The sequence below is a fragment of the Spermophilus citellus genome, assembly GCF_964194105.1.
Source record: "Spermophilus citellus genome assembly, chromosome: 3".
NCBI lineage: Eukaryota > Metazoa > Chordata > Mammalia > Rodentia > Sciuridae > Spermophilus > Spermophilus citellus.
The window spans coordinates 91412650-91430103 of NC_138184.1; the positions used below are offsets into that span (position 1 = coordinate 91412650).

General features: G+C 52.5%; 1 protein-coding gene across 1 annotated transcript in view; it reads left to right on the plus strand.

Moving 5' to 3' along the window:
• TMEM132B (transmembrane protein 132B) overlaps window positions 1-17454 on the plus strand; it is a 317079-nt gene that overhangs the window by 104931 nt on the left and 194694 nt on the right. Inside the window, exon 2 of the mRNA XM_081285511.1 lies at window positions 2801-3692. Coding sequence (XP_081141637.1) covers window positions 2801-3692 — 892 coding nt within the window. The remainder of the gene's footprint in view (window positions 1-2800; window positions 3693-17454) is intronic.

Here is a 17454-nt window from a genome sequence, read left to right on the forward strand (position 1 = left end):
GGGCTGACGATGGCGTCACGCTGCCCAAGCAGCCGTCTCCCGTGGACCGTGGTCCTACTGCCAGTCACCCTGGTGGAGTCTGGGAATGTGGCTTCCTGGTTTGGAGAGGGGAGAGAAGGCAGCCCCCAAACTGACCTGAACTTCGCTGGGGAGGGTGCTGCTGCCTCGCTGGACACTGTTGAACACAGGTCTCCCTGGTGGCAGCAGCCTGAAGCTGCCCCTTGGATGCAGCTGATTTCTCTGTGTTGTTTCTCCCTCTCGACTGTGAGCCCAGTGCGGCCCGACTGGTGGGGCCCGTGCAGGTGGGGAGGGATATGTGTGTGGACAGGCCGAGGTCACATGAGGAGGGCCTTGGCCTCTTCCTGCTCTGGAGCACACTTGGGTTTTCTCGGGGCTGCACATGTGTCAACGTTGGTGGCTTGAACTGTCTGTGGCGTGGCTTCCCCTAATGACAGTCCCTAGGGAGCTTCCTGCTGCTGCTGATCCTGCCAGTGACGAACATCCTTGCGTGTGACTGTCCTTCCTGACCACTTAGAACAAATCCCTGGGGTGAAGGGGGACGCTGCTGCAGGCAGCCTTGTGAAGGGTCTGGATCCTCAGTTTCCTAATTGCTTTGATTGTTAGCTGCACCTTTCTCCAAAGTTCGCCAGTTCCTGGGGCAGAAAGCAGGTCTACCTTGTCTCTGTGATGTCCTCAACAGCCATAGCACTGGGGACAGAGTCAACAGATGGTCTCTACAGTTGGATTCATGAACAAATAACTACCATCCTCTGCTAGTTAACATGACGTGGGGTGGCCGTGATGATGCTGCTGAGACCCCTCCTCCAGATGCCTCCCTGGGGAGGGGATGCACCAACCCCCAGTTGCCTGGGTCTTTTCACCATCTCCTATTTAGAATTCCATCATCATCCAGGAAAGGAAATTTCAATAGAAATAGTTCTTTGAGAAGGGAAAGAAAACTACGTCAATCAATAGAAATCCATTTGTAGGGTGTGTAATGGCTGCAGAAAAGCGTGCACTGGGCCGAGGGCGGTGAGTGGCATTCCCTTGTCCTTTCAGCCTCTGGTGAGGCCCAGGTTGGACTCTGCTGTCAGGTTCCTTGTGTTGGTTGGAAACCTGGGCTCCATTGGCGAGGTTTATTTCAGGACAAGAGGAAAAAAACCTCTCTGTGTTCCTGGCTGATTTGTGCCCTGGTTCCGGTGGGCTGTCTTCCCTTTAAAAAAGCTTGCTGGCTTTCGCTGTGTTTTCCCATCTGAAAGACGTGCAGCCTAAGGAACACGCCAGCAGCACACAGGCCCACACGCTGTGTCTATGAGCACGATTTATACATTTCAATGAGCAAACAACACTTGATTGCTGTTACACATTGGAAGGAGAAATATGATCCGTAGTGAAAATCTTTCTCTTTTTGGTTTCACAGATACCCAAATGTAAGTACATGGGCATTTAAATACATACACATATACGTTACTTAAAAGTTTCCCCAAGTAGGGTCATATGGGACTGTCTCAGTCTGTTTTCTGTTACTATAGCAGAATACCTGAGACTGGGTGATTATAAAGGTTGGAGGTTATTCTGGCCCACGGTTCTGAGAGCATAGCTTGGTGCCAACACCTGCTCAGCTTCTGGAGCGGGCCTCCTACTGCCATAATTCATGGCAGACGTGGAAGGGCAAGCAGGTGCACCTGGAGAAGGAAAAGACACCCTGCTCCCCTTCTCAGGGAAGGCGGGAATCGTTTACAAGTTTCCCCCACAACCCAGGTACCTCCCATGATGCTCCACCACCCAACGCTGCCTTGGGGAAGGTTCCGCACAGGAACTTCTGGGGGACACACTCGAGCAGTCGTGATGACCAGTTATAACGTGTTTTTTATGACACCTGTGGGCATCCCTCATGCATATCAGTGTTTTATTTTAAGTATGTTCACATAACTACTTCCTGGTCCATAGCCGTCTGTACACCCTTGTAACAACCTCAGGCCTCTCTCATCTTAGTCTGGGTACGGTGATACGTGGTGATGACAGCGAGTACATGTTGATGGTCATTTTCATAGGCCAGCACCCCTCTCAGCGCTTCTTATTTACCGATCCTCATTGCAGCCCAGGAAGCCAGGGGCTGCCTTTATATCCTCCTTTATGTGAGGACCTCTGAGGCACAGAGAGGTTCAGCCACTTGTGGCAGGTTGCTCAGCCACGGGTTCACGGCCCGGCTTCGGCTCCAGCACGCTCTGCAGTATGTTCGCGGTTCTAGCTGAGGCAGGAATGGCCCCGTGGAGAAAGCTTTACGCGCCCGTCCCACCCCAGTGTTTCAGAAGGAGGGATTCCTAGAAGTGGAAATGCTGAGCCTGAGCTTTGCGAGCCTCTTGATGACTCTGGATGTATCTCCGTGTCTGAGTCCTGTCACCCGGGGGTGGGGGGGGAGAGAAGCAGGAGCTGCCAAGTCTTGAACCTGGGTGGGGCCGGCTTGGGTGGCGGGCGTAGTGGGTGCCACGTGCTCTGCAGTGAGGGGCCACCAAGATGACCCCGTACCTGGGCGTGGGGCTCTCTCTGCGAGATCAAGATGGGAGGAGTAACACTTGCCCTTGGGGGAGGCAGCCGAGCGCCTCGGGGCCATGGGTCAGTGGCCATTGGGGCTCCTTCCCATGCCACAGGGTTTGGGGACAGTCCTGAAGAACATGCTGTGTGGAATTACAAGGCTTTCCCTGTGGCCAGGGGCAGCTTGCTAGGTGGCGGGGGGACTGCGTTGGGTCATCTCCTCGCATGGCAGAACAGGGTCTTATCTTTGCTCTCTTTCTCGCAGTGGCTGCGGGCCGAGGCGCCATGGACGGCCTGCAGAGGTTCTCCTCGCTGCCGGCCTTCCTCCCCTCCGACCTGCGCATCACTGGTGCCGAGGCGTCCTTCTTCCTCAAGGAGGCCAGGCAGGACCTGACGCGCAACGCCAGCCTGCAGGCCCGGGTGGAGTCCCTCTTCGTCTACCGCGCCCGGGGCCCGCCCTCCGTCAACACCAGCTACGGGCCCTTCTCCGCTGAGAGGCCGGTGCCCCGGGAGCTCCTGCTGACGCCCACGGCCTTCGGGGACCTGGAGAAGTTCCCCTTCAACTGGAAGCTGAAGCCCCACATCCTCGACAGCTCCATTTACTCCAACCGGCCCAAGGTGCAGACCCTCTTCTACGTCACCGGCATGGCCTGGGACGACAGCGACCCGGGGGAGGACCTGCCCTGCGTCAAGATGTTTGCCTTCCCAGAGGCCAGGGAGGTGGCGGCCAGCTGCCGGCTGCAGGGGGCCCCCGGGCTGTGCGTGGCCGAGCTGGAGCTGCTACCTGAGTGGTTCAGCTCTGGCCTGGACCTGGAGCCCGAGGAGGAGATCCCGGCCCTGCTGGGGGGCACAGCCATGGAGCTCTTCTTCAGTCTCTACCCAGCCGACGCGGCGGGCCAGTGTCCCCTGGAAGAGGAGGGCAAGTGGGAGAACAACATCCACTTGGGCCAGGACAGCCCCCCGCAAGCGCCCCCCGCCCGGGAGCGCATTGGCAGCGTGGTGGTCTACCCGACTCAGGACGACCTGCGCTGGTCCCTGCTGAGCCTGGACCAGAACGTTGCCCTCTCCGTCCCGCTGAACCTCATCCGCGAAGGGGACACAGCCACCTTTCTGGTCTCTCTGACCAGCAGCTCCGTGGCAGAACAGTTCACCCTCCGGTAAGAGGCTTTGCCAGGTCGGGTGGGGTGGCGGTCAGCTCTTGGAAACCCCCAGTTACGGGCTGGTAGGTGGCGTTGGTCGTTGGCTGGGGCTTGTCAAAGATAAACGCAGCTGGGGTAACTACTGGCCGGAGGGAGGGAGCTGAGGCCCTCGCACGTGTGCAGAGGGGGCTCGGCATTGGGAAGGGAGCGTGAGGGAGGGGAGCGCGGGACTCAAGGCCGAGAGGGGACCTAACACCAATGTCGGTGGCATGGACACAGTGCCAGCCGTGATTGCCCGTACTGGCCCTGGGCTAAGTTGGCAGTCTGTCCTCCCTCAGAGGCTGGAAGACAGAGCTGTCCTTGCTGATGGTTGTTTTGGGTCCTTGTGCCTTGCTCTGAGTCAGAGGCAGCTGTGTCCACTGCAGGCTGTCTTTAGGAAATGCTCCGAGGGGGAGGTTTCAGGTGCCAGTCAGCACGTGCGCTGGGCTGAACAAGCAGCAGACCCTCCCAGCCAGGCCAGGCAGCCGGCAGCACTCCAGGGGCCCGTGGGGTCCACCACTGCCGTCCATGTGCTGACCTGTCCCCAGCTGAGAACTCTGCGGTTCTCTGTGAGCCCCTCAGGACCAGATGAGAGAGCCAGGAGACAGGGCGGGCAGAGACCTTCTGGAAGGGGTTGGCTGGGCGGTGGCACTGTGGAGTGCGCTGACCCTGGGGGGCTCCCCAGGTCTGCTGGTGCAGCGTGAAAGCAGCCATGGTGAGCAGGGGCGACTGGTACCAATAAACCTTCACTTACAAAGGCGTGCGGAGGGCTGAGCCCGCTGAGCTCTCTTCAGCCCCCATGGTGTCCCTGGAGAGCCTAGAGCCAGCTGCCACCTCCACCCGCAGGGAGAGGACACACGCTTCTTCTTCTGCAGGTGTGAGGACCTGGAGCCCAGGCTGTGGGCTCTGGTTGGACGCGGTGCACTTCTAGCCCACCACAGTCCCCGTCCCTCCTCGTTTCCCACATCACATGCCTGCCTGGCTGCTGAGGGCGTTTGGATCTGGAAGCCCTGTCATGGGTTGGAATAAAGGGGTGCAGTGCTGGATGGAGGGCTTGGTGCTGACCCGCGAGGACAGCACCTCCAGTCACGTGCTGTTTGTGGGGAGGGGAGTCGGAGTGACTGGGGCAGCACAGGAGTGGACCTAGGCCTGGGTTGGCTGATTCTCGCAGCGTCCCGGCCAAACCTGGCCCTGGCCATGTTCAGGGCATGTCCTTGGGTCGCCAGGCCTCAGTGCTGTTACTGTGTTTAAGCTGCTCTGTGTCCTGTGCCTGGTCCTGGGCTGGCCCTTCGCCTGCATCTCACCAGCAAGGTGTCACTCCTGTCCATTCTACGGGTGTGGAAACTGAGGCTGGGGGTTGGGTTCTTGACTGAGGTACCACACAGGGATGGCACAAGGTTGGGGTCTGGGCCCATGTGTGCGAGTGAGAGCCCTGTTTTGGGCATCTGGGTTGCTCATCCGGACCTGTCTGCGCTACACAAAGCCACCTCGGTGCTTTATTTTGCTCTATGTGACAGCCGGAGATGGATATGGTGGGAACAAATGAAGCAAGCAGGGCACTCTTCAGAGCTGGCCCCTGTGGGGAGTCACCACTGTCTCCATGCTTGGAAGAGACTCCAAGGTGGCAGAGGAGTGGGCAGCACATGCAGGACAGGAGAGGAGGGCAGCCCCCTGTGCCCAGGTGGAGGCTCGGGCCCGGGAGGTGGAGCAGGCCAGGGGAAGTGGCAGCTTCTGTGACAGGCTGGGGGAGCACCTGTGGCCTCCCTGTCTGGGTGAGTTGGGAGCAGAGGCACAAAGCCAGGGGAACTGCCTACCCATGCTCTGCCACCCTGGCTGATTGCCACAGGGCCAAGGTTGAGTCCTGGACGGGGCTCTACACGATGGTTGGTCATTCCGTTGCCACGTGCGCCTGGCTGTTGTCCCCGCTGTGCCTCCTCAGGATGTTCCAGGCCCAGGGAAGGTGTCCCTCTCCTAACCCAGGGGACTGCCTGTGTGAACCTTGTCCTCTGTAATGGCTGCGACCCATTGCATTGGGCTCCAGTGAGGCCCGGATCCAAGCCTGGCTGGGCACAGGATTTGCTGAGGTCTCCTCTCGGTGTTGTGGACACTGGGCAGGGGGCTGCGGGGGCCGTGCTCACGCCTCCTGCTGCGTTTCCACCCGAGTGCCGCACAGGGCCAGGGTGAGGAGAAGTGACCTTGGTTCTTCTCCAGCACTGAGTAGCCTTTGGAAACAGGGGCGTCTAGGTCTCACTGGGTCTTGAAAAGCCAGTTAGCAGAGTCCTGTGGGTGCAAGGAAGGATCTGGGACTGGGGGCTGCACGAGGCTGGAGATGGGGTCCATCTTGTGACACACCAAGAGAGTTTGAAAGGTTATGACCCTCTTACCACAAAGGCAGTGTCTCCTGGACCAAGAGAGATCCCTGGAACTTTGTCCTTTGTGAAACAGCATCTCCTTGGCTCACATAGAGAGCCTGCTGGGCTGATCTTTCAAGCTACAGGCAGTGGATCCCAGTGGTTAAGACATGGACTCTAGGGCACAGGTTCAAATCCTGGTGCTGCCACAAATAGGCTGTGTGACCTTGCAGAAGTTACTTGATTTCTCTGTGCCCTGGTTTCCCCACGTGTAAATGATTTATTTCAACACATGCATGCAGGTGTGATCAAGTGAGGGCAACTGGAAGATCCAGCACCTCAAACATTTATTCTTTGTGTTGAGAACATTCAGAATCCTTCCTATCAGCTATTTTGAGATATAGAGCTGTCAATCACCCATTGTGCTCTATAGAATGTTAAAGGTTCCTCATACTCTCCAGTGGCACCCGGCACCCATCAGCGTCCTCCCTCCACCTGCCTCCTTCCCTCCCAGCTCTGCCTCCATGAGATCTACTCTTAGCTGCCACGCGTAGATGAGAACGAGCCGTATTTGTCTTTCTTGCCTGGCTTATGTCATGTAACCTAAGGTCCTCGAGGTCATCAATGTTGCTACAAATGATAAAGACATGTTATGGTTTAGGACTGAGTAATATTCCACCATGTACAGCGACCACATTTTCTTTTTCCACCTGTGCATGTTCCAGATCTGGGCTATTGTGGAAAAATGAAAAAAATAGCCTGTTTGATGATTGTCCCTCAAGTGGCACCAGAATTCCAGGCTTTATTCATCCTTTTTTTTTTTCCCAGATAAAACTTGGGTTTTCCTTGAGAAAACTGTGCCTGGACACAGGTGCTCTGGAGCCTGCGCTGCTGGACCAGGTCAAGCTCGAGCTCAGGTTTCAGGGGAGTGTGGATATGAAGGTGGTTGAGGAGCCTGCCAGCCCGCCCGCTGCCTTCGGCTGAGTGTGCCTGGGCGGTGCTCGCGATGCCCACCTTGCCTGCCCTGCCAGGTGGCTGGGTCTGCGCTGCCCTGGGGTTCGCTAGGGGCGAGTGGGCTTCCGAGGCTCCAAGGTGCTGTGAGTGAAGGGGGACGTTCATCTAGGCTAGTGGCACTATCTGAGTTGTGGCTTTGGAAATTGAGGGACCTAGACCATGGCGGTGGCTGTGGGGACATCCAGGCCGTGTCAAGACACATTGGTTTGTTATCATTTTAACCTTCGCAGTCCCTGGAGGAGGCCGGGGTCATTGTGTCCACGCCTGTGCTGCAGATGTGCAGACCCCCCACTGCCCTCTGCCCCGGGTGGTCCCATGCCCTGGGCACAGTGGAGGGTGGAGGTGCCCCCTGTGTGGGGCCTGGTGCTCCTCTGGCCAGGCAGCAGCTGCAGGACTGCCTTGTGCCTTGCTCAGGGCAGTGCGTCTTGGCTGAAGGGCCTCAGGACCCCTGCCTCCCCCACAGCACCTGCCCCGTGCTCCCTGGGGTCTGGTCCAGTGGCTTCATGTCATATTTGGAAGGTTGACCTGGAAAAAGAAGCTCCGAGGAGAGTCACGTATGTCCTGGATGACGCTCTTCACCACGGGACACCACGCTGGGCCAGCCACTTCCCAACAGCATGCAGGGCACAGAGCAGCACAGTTAACCGTGGGCCACGGTGTCCAGCGGCCTCCAGGGGCCGTCCTTCTTACATGTCAGAAACTCACCCACCACAGTGAGACCCCCCTGCTCCGCCCTGCCCGTGACTCTGCCCTTCTGTGGTCCCCCATCTCCGGAAACTCACATGGGGATCACACAGCGTGTGTCCTTGTGTGTGTCATCAGCTTATTGGCTGATGACTTTTAAAGTCAAAATTATATAAAAGCAACACAGTGAATGTTCTCTTTGTAAAAGAAAAACCAACGTGTGGCACAGACGAGCTGGTGCTCCGCAGCCCTTCCTGCGGCCCTTCTCATGCTGGGTCCACCTCGTGCTTGGTGCTGCTGTGTAGACTCACCACTGTCCCTCTGTTCAGGCCTTGGGCGCCTCCCTGAGGATAGTTCCCAGCCCTCTGCTGCCAGCCGGCTCCTTGTCCCTGGCTGGTGGGCATGAGGTCGCCTCCCGTTTTCCATTAGCCCTTAGAATGGCGCTGCAGGCCATGTCCTTGACTTGGACATGTGTCGGCATCTGTGTGGGTGACAGGCTGGTGCCCAGGGCCTGGGGCCTCGTTGCCGGGTTCAGCCTTGCTCTGCTGTGGCTCGGCGAGGCCCTTCGGCTCTTCACGCCCCAGGTTCCTCTGCGGGAGGTGAGCTGGCGGCCCCTCCTCCTAGGTGCCAGGATCGACTGGACGCATGCGGGCGTGGGGGCCTTCCCTGGCCCAGTGCTCCCTTGTGACAGCCACGGTGGCCGCTTCTTGCTGGTTTTGTTGCTGCTGTGCCCCTGCCACCGAGCTCAGGGTGACTTTGGAACCTCTCCCTCCTCCCATTTCTTGCCCAGAGACACAGACTTCTAGGTGCGTCTGGAAGTCTGATGGTAATGACTGGAGTCATGAAAAGAATGAGATTTCCCAGTAAGAATCATGAGAAGAAAAGAGAGCTGATGAGCCAGCCCTGAAGGACTCCAGCACTGGACAGGTTCACGATGACCAGTCCTCAGAACCACGGCAGAGAAGTGGCAGGAGAACCAGGAGATGTGACTTGCCGGGCCAGGAGGGGAGACGGAGGCTGGGAGGCAGTGGCTGCATGCTGCAGAGGGGCCAGGGAGGCGCACAAGGTGTCCTGGGTATGTTGCCCAGGGACGCCGTCATGGCCCTGAGAGGTGGTTAGTGGACCCTGGAGATAAAGCTGGACTGGAGGGGCTGGAGCATCAGTGACCTGAGGGTCAATTCTTGTAGGGATCAAGGCCAGCTGCATGTAGTAGGAATCCCAGAAAACACGGACATCGCCAAGACACAGGTATATTCAAGGCCAGAAAGGCCACAGGTAGGTGTTGGTCTGGTGGATGGAGGATGTCTGAGCATCAAGGATCTTACAACTCCTGGCCTTTCCTCATTGTGACAAGGTGGCTGCTATAGTTCTGGCCATCAGATCTATACTTCACTCAGAAGGAAGGACGGAGAGATGGGGCAAAAGCCCTTGTGCATCCGAGTCTGCTCCCCTTAAGGCACACTTCCAGAAATGTCAATCAACATCTCTGACTGTTGCTCAGTACCAGGCCACTCCTGTGTCCAAACCTGGAGTGGAGAAGGGGGGGTTCAGCCATCACTCAGCCTCTGTGGGGAGCTGGGTTCCTTGGATACCAAAATCCCACGTTGCTCAAGGCCCTTCTGTGGAATGGCAGGCTTTGCACGGGGGCCCATGTATCACCTCCCATGGACTTCAGTCCTCCCTGGGTCACTCATGATACTCGGTGCAGCCCACAGGCTGTAGGCAGAGTGGCCACGCAGTGCAGTCAGGCAGTAATGAGGAGGAGGACCGCAGGCGCAGGACGGGGCAGCTGTTTCCTGCAGCTTTGATCCTCAGAGGCTTGGGTCCCTGGAGTAGGAGCCCTGGTGACTGAGGGCCGCCTGTGTGCGGCTGGGCCGGCTGCTGGGCCCCTCCCGCCAGGCCAGGGTTTTCCTGCAAGGACAGAAGTGGAGACTGGCTGTCAGATGAGCAGCTACTGACGTCTGCCACGTGTGATGGTGGCTTTCCCCATGTCCCAGCAGTTGGCTGGGGAGGGAGGGAGCAAAGGAGAGTGTAGTGGGGGGTCTCGAGGGAGCGAGGCTGTAGTGGGGGCCTCGAGGGATTCTTTTCCCTAAACTTGAGGCCGTTGTGCGTGTTTAATGCTGGGGGGAAGCTCAGCGTCCAGATGGTAGCGTGGGCTGTTTTCTGGGGTCCTGAAATGCTCCGCCATGGATTTCCCAGACACAGTGGGACAGTCATCTCACCATTACTCCTCCCTTCAGAGAATTCTGTTGAAAAGATAAACCACCAGTTGGGTGCGTAAGTACATCTGCTGCACGTGATTAGTTCAGGTGGCTCGAGTCCCGGCTGCCGCCCAAGGATTGGCGAGGTGAGCGCCTGTGGGAATCCAGAGGGACGGTGCTCATCGAGACGCTCGTCCCTTGGTCATCTTCTCATCCTGGCCAGGAGGGTCTGCTTGGTGGCAGTCTCCTGGCCTTGAAGTGAAGCATAGCCTTCATCTCTCTGTTGGCTCTGCTAAAGCTAAAAGCCTGGCCTCTGCCACCACTCTCCCCTCTCCATTTACATACAGGTGTCCTCTGACGGCTTTGCTGTTCCGTGATTAGGGATCCGGGGCAGAATGAATGCCAGGCTCTGAGGGCAGTGATACCTGGACGTGGCTTCTGGACAAGGAGGTGCTCGCTCCTGATTCTGTCCCTAGGCTCCTTCCTAACAGAGAGCAGAGGACATTCTGGGACCTGAGGAATGGAGGTAGTTTAACAGCCAATTTTGCAAGTAAGAGGAGAAGTGCAGCATCTCGCCGTAGGCCTGCTGTCCACTCCTGGCATGGGGCACTGCTGGTTGACCGAGGTCCGACAGGCTGAGCCAGGACAGAGCAGCAGCTCCAGCCCCAGCCAGAACTCCGGCTTTCCTACCTACCATGTGGAGGTGGCCAAGTCTCCTCCCACGAGACACCCACCTGGGCTTCTGGGGCCGTGTGGTGTCATTCTGTAGTGGTCATCTTCCAGCAGTGCCAAGAAGGGCTCTGGTTTGCATTGTCACTTGGCGCCCTAAACAGGGATAGCCAGGACACCCATGTTTCCTGTGGCGTTTTTTTAGATTGGGCCCCCGGGCTGTTGTGCTTCTAAAACTCCTGGGAGGGCTCTTACTAGGGTGGCCTTCCGGGGCTGGCCAACCTGGGGTAGCCAAAAGCTCTTTATTTTAGTCCACAGTCCCTCCTGGTTTGCCTCCTTGGTCTTGTTATCGAACACCTTAAAGTCCCCAGCAACAGAGTAGCAGCCATTCTTGTCCTGACATCAGTGAGGAAGTCCAGGCCTCTCGGGGGTCTCCCTCTGTGGAGTTGGGATCTGCGTCGTTGTTTTCTGAAAGCTCCCATCAGCCTGTTTAGAAGTGCAGCTGGACTCCTGTCCTCCCTGCGTGGTGTCTGGACGTTGCCGTAGTTCTGTCTGGTATGGAGAAGGCCCTGCCCTCGGGAGACTCCTTCAGGGGGAAGCCCAGCGGCTGCCCCTCACTGTCCCAGGATGAAGGGGCCTCTTCATTTCCCTTGCTTTCTAAAGGGAGGTCCAGCTGTGAGATGCTCAGCTCCTGCTTCCAGAGGCCAGGCCAGAGCGGGGACAGTGAGCCCAGGCCAAGGCCTGAGAACCGCCCGTGTCCCACTCACTTTGACTTCTCCTAAAAACAGGCCCGGGTAGATTTTGGAAGTATCTGGCTGTGGCCTTCCCCTGGCATGGGGCATGGGTAAGCAATGTTGGGTCACCTGAGGGCAAAGTAGGAATGAGAGGTGGGTGAGCGAGAAATGTAAGAGGGAGCCAGGCAGACATCACACGAGACTCTGTCAGAGCTCATAGGTAAAGGCCATCATCTCTCTATAGGATAGAGAAGCCCCTGGATGTTGCGGGGTTCAGCTTTTGCCGAGTAGGATTTGGAGCTGGAGCTGTGGTGCTGTGGGACAGGCTGGGGGCGTCAGAGCTGGGCGGTGGGAATAGCATGGATTGGCTGAGGTCGATGGCACCTCGGGGCTTTCCAGAGGCAAGGGGTCTGACCTTCTGGGATTGGCTCAGGGTTATGGTACCATGGGGTAGGTCACTAATGGGGTGGGGGGAGTTCGGGTAAGAGGAAGTGCAGGAAAGAGAAACTTATTTCATAAGATGGCGGTTGACATTTAAGATGGCTGCTCGAATGGTAAATCGAGACCCTATATTCCTCCCTTTTTTGTTTGTTATTGGGCCCCTTAAGGGACAGAGGCATAGATCAATCTTCTGTAGCTTCTTCCTGCTGGGAAGGGGCGGTGTCTGGTCCTTTGTTATGGGTGTGGGGTGTCATTGAGGGAATGGTAGTGGTCTGGAGGTGGGTGATGTTGACTCCGGACGGCCCAATGTTGGTGAGGGGTTGGAAGTCCTGTGACAGAAGCTGGTTCACAGTTTAGTTAGAGATCCTTTGAATCTGGCCTTGAACAAATCTAATGATGCAGGGGCAAGCATTAACAGAAGGCCTATGACAGGGGGAGGGGTCAGGAAAGGAAGTACCCACTGGAGAAGGGGGTTCTTAGCTGCCATCCTCCAACAGAGGAGAGCTGTTGTTTCTGACATTCAAGGTCCTGTTGGAATTGTTTTGTCTTTGACTATATCAGATTGATTGACATAAAACAGCCTTCCTCCTGTAGGTACAGACAGAGTCCGCCTTTCTCTGCTGTTAGTAGGTCAGCCCACGGCAGTTTTGTAGGACCACAGAAGCTAAGGAGTCAGTTGATTCTGGAGGGTTAGTATGGACTGGCTGCCTGTTGGATATCCCTGATCAGCTGATGGAGAGCTGGTGAAAATGGGTAATGGACGTGGTCATTCCCGCCTTTCCTGTGGCTAGGCCTGCCATAACCCCAGGGTGGCCGGTAGGGAAACAAATTGAATAGCCCTTTTGTGTCCAGGGCTCACGTGAGTAGGAACTTCCCAGTGAGCTGTTGAGGCCTAAGAAGACCTGCTATTAAATCATCTCTCGCCAGGAGGTGTGAGGGCTGAGAAGCTGTCCCCATAACAAGGTTGGAGAGGACAAGGCTCTTAATTGGGGATATGAATCCTTAACATCCCCAGAGTTATCAGAAATGTAGTAAACACAACAGTTAACTTTTAATGTCTGTAGGCCTTAAACTAACAACTTCTGGCTCTGGCAGTTTCTCTTGATCCTTCTCAGGCATTCTTGCCTAAGAATCTCTTTTTCATAGCCTTCAGTCTTACTTATTCTTAGGGACTATTCAAGTGCATATCTTAAGTTATATTTAATTATCATTTCTCTCTCTGCCCAGGAATGGCTGTGTTTTGGTTTAATTGCTTTTGCTAGGTGTTCAAGGTCAAGCTGGTCAAAATTGACTTTGTTTCTATCTATTGTTAACAGTCAGCTGAGTTTCAGTGGGAGTCACTCCTGGAGGAACTTGAGAGCAGCTTCGCAGTTCTGCTAGTGCCATTTGCGCTAGGATGGGTCCAGGTCTTGCTGACCATGTGGCTTCCCTTGGAAGCATCAGGGATGTCTCCCTTCTCCAATGACCCTCCTCTTCATGATTGGCTTTCCGTTCTCCAGTGGTCTCATTAATCTCCCTGATCGGGAGGTTATGTGGCCCAGAGTTGCAAAGCTCTTTAGAGAAGTCCCCTGTTTCCTGGATTCAGAATAACTCAGAGGGCAAGAGCCAAATATTGGTTTTCTTGGTCTGTTTAATTTAACTTTAATATTTAGGTCTTGATCTTAAACATCTAGCAAATAAGTCTCACCAGTCTTAAATTAAGAGTATTGGGCTTTAACTTTAGTCTATAACCTTACAGTCATTTACCTCTTTTTATTAATTGGGGTCTGTACTATTCTAACTGTCCTTTAGGTGATGGCTTATTATCTTAAATTAACCCAGGTTGTGTGTTCTTACAGCAATACCTCTGCAAAACATTAACAGGAAACACTTAGACAGTTAAGGAAAATACAAAATAAAAATAATCATTTTTTTAATAATAAAATTAACAAGAGTTAAAAGCATATTTAGTTTGTGTAATAACTATCTTGAATTTTGGCTGAGGTATATATTATATCCCCTGTTTGAGATCCTAGTAATCTTAACAATAAAAATTAATCTTTTGAATACAACATTAAATGAACTGAAGTCTTGCCTGTTTTGGAGTCATTCTGACATGTAGTTTAAGGTGGGAGGGAGGCAGAGCCTTATCTCAGGTAAGGTGGAGCTCTTCATAAATCTTAGGTAAAATGTTCTAGTTCTGAAGCTGATCTTTGCTTCTTAAATATCATTTTACAAAGTTTACATATATTGTTTCTCAAGTTCACATGAATATTAACTAACACAATATAACATTTAAAACATGAATTAAAGAAAGGCCGAGAACTTTTAACCTTTTTTGTGAAAAAGCAGCAAAATGCTTTTGTGTTTTACAATATTAACTTTTACATAGATTAGGCTCTCATTAACTTAAAAACACATTTACATTGTACCCCAGTGTAAAAAGTAACATAAAACTTTATATATCTTATTGATAACAGGTCCAGTTATAGAACATTAAATGATATAAATAAAGCTACAATAAAATTTGTTATCCTTATAAGACTAAAATTACCATACAGCTTTAGTTTGGAGAACACCAGTTTGATATAATGCTCTTTTAAAGCTTCTACCTTAAAGACTTGTATACCTGAAAGATATGAACACATATAACACACAAAGAGGAATAATAGCATCACAATTACATTGATGTTTTTATGTTAGTGAAGTTTAACTCATAAAGAAATAATATATTACAGTATTCCAAATTAACAGTTGTTGTTTAATCACAGTTGTATAATCCTTAATTCCTTCAAGATTACTTGCTCAAAAAGATGAAAATTAATAAACACAATGTTACGGGTAAATTAATGTTTTAAGAAATCCTTGTTCTTTTAACATATAGATTAAGCTTTGGTTTATATCAGTACATTAACATTTGACCTTAGGGGAAAAAACTTTAAATAGCTCTGACTGTTTCATATACGTATATGACCAACTTACATAGACCTTCTTTATCACTTATTTAAACCCTTTTATTTACTTCATCCCATAAAGACTTTCTTATCCAGATACACTTTCTTTTCCTTCTATTACATATGGTTTATACCTAGAACCTTCTCATTTCTCTTTGCCATCTGTTAACCCTCTTTTCTGTTCACATTCTGAAACAATCCTTATAAATCTCTAAATTTAGATAAGTTATTTTACTCTAAATATAAAGAAATACCTTATGTTATTTACAGTACTCTTAATTGGAACAGTAGAAACTTTTGCGCCTTTATATATAGAAATCTTCTATAAACCTTTGTATATAGAACCACATCTGTTTACCATTTCATGAAAACACAATGTTTAAGTATATAGAATTATACCTGTTGGGACTTTAAATTTTTAGTAACCTTTTTCCAGTGATGACAAAGAAACTTTAAGCCCCCCATTTATATTGATTTATTAAAACATCAATAATGTTACCCAATGGAATTCAAGGACTTAAGAGTGCTTGATGGTATATTTAATAGTTAGCATTTTAACCTTGTGAATTAATCAGATGTCTAACAAACACATTTATGAGTGATCCCATGTCAAATCTGTTTTACTTATTTTTATCAAGATATCTGACAAATGTATTGAACAGTATTAGCCATTTCTTCCTTCCTGAAGAAAAGTCCTAGAAACAATGGATATTAGACATTTTATAGATATCAACATTTTATTAGTCCTTTGACCACCTCGAGAGACTTGTGAGTTAAGTTTGCTTACCCAATATAAATTGAATTGTTTTAAATCACGTGAGTTAAAGGTATTTGGATCCACTTTTTAAACTTATGAGTACTAATTTTCAATCTGCCAATCTTGATATCATGTACATGACATGTGGAGACACACACACATATATGGACAGACAGCACAACACACGGTGTGCACACATACAAAAGTAATGACCTTGTAGCTTTTCGCAGGTGAATCTCCATTGCAAGGATGTTTAAAAACTCAATAGTTGAATAAAAAATAGGACTGCTCAGAAAAACATTAACCTAGGTGCAGAGAACCAAAATCATGAGCTCAAAAAATATGGAATTTAAGAAAAAAAGAGAGTCCTAGAAAGAATGACTGGCTGGTAATTAATAAAGTACCATACATTTTACTTTTTGGTTTAGTGCGGTACGAGGCTTCTTCCAGTTGCATTTCAATGTTGGTCCTGACCTAGGTCTGGAAGGAGCTGGGAATCTGCTGTCCCTAACCCTGCTCCCAAACTCGCCTGCGTCCCTCAGGTAGAAGAATGTTGGACAGGACCGTGGAAGTTAGACTGTACTATGGGATTAGGTTGGAATTCCTTAATGTACCCTGAAGGACTGGAGGTGAAGGACCCTAGCTGCCTTTCAATTTGGGAGAGGTCACTAAGGGAGAAAGGAACGTGTACCCGGGCAACTCCCTCTGACCCTGCTACTTCACAAAAGGGAGGCAGAGGTGCAGGCTGCCTAGAGGGGGCCGAGAGCGAGTAGCTGGTGGACTGAGAGTAGGTGAGGGGGGTCCCAGAGGAGTCGGAGCAGAAGGTGGAGAGCGGTAGGAAGGGGGTTCATCAGCAGGGTCGAAATCTGGGGTTTCGGGAGGGTCCTGAGTTGAGAAGAGAGGGTTGAAGAAGCAGCAGCACCTGGGCTGGAGAACAGGAAGAACAGAGGGACGGTTTGGAAGGAAGGAAAGAGGAGGCCTGAGGATGGGGGTTTCTTCCCATTTCCCCAGCACTCACAATAGTTGAAAAGATCCCTGATAACACTGGGATCTAGGGTGCTGTTAACCGGCCATTTAGAGTCATTATCCAAAGGATATTGAGGCTGATCTGATTGCACAAGCAGATAAGCTTTTTGGGCTTTAGGTCTGGGGTGAGAGAGAGACTCTAGGTTAGCCAGGAGGCAGCCTAGGGGACTATGGGAGGGAGTGGACAAGGAGCCACCCATGGGGAGACGCATGAGGTGAGTTAGAGGTGGGCGTCCCCCAGTCTCTAGTATCACCCAGTCAAGAGGACGGTTATACTCAGGGGGTTGTCACTGGGTAAGTGTCAGGGGCAGAACCTGCAGAGGCACTCGGAACCTAGGTCTTGGCTGAGACTACCTAGGGGCAGAAGCCATGGAGATGAACCTAGGGCTGAGGTCTCACCAGGGGCAATGCCCGGTCTCCCTCGATGGTTTTCCTCAAAACCCAGGACCCAAAGAAAAGACCACCTATAGACCCAGTGAGAGTAGGGATCAGCCATAGCTGTGAAAGCTGTGGCTGGGGGTACCCCTGACCACACGGTAACCCTGGAAGTGCCGGACGATCCACGGTCACTTCCCAGGATCCGTAGGTTGTTTAGGTCAACCAGAGACAGGGGTCTTATCTGCAGTGTCTGGTGGTGGGTGCTGATAGGGCGTTCGTCAGAATGGAGGGCCTGGTTGTATGATGGAATTCAGATCGGGGCCCGGTCCGAGAGCGGAGTTGACACACCGGGGAACCGGGCACACCAGGGAACCAGACACACTGGGGAACCCGCTCTAGGGTCTGGGCACCAATGAGAAAGTGAGAAAGCAAAATGGGTGAGTGAGAAATGAAGGGCGGAGACCAGGCAGAGAGCCACACAAAGGTTTATTTGTCAGAGCTGACAAATAAAGGCCATCCCTCTATAGAGAGGAGAGAGGCCCCGAGATGTTTG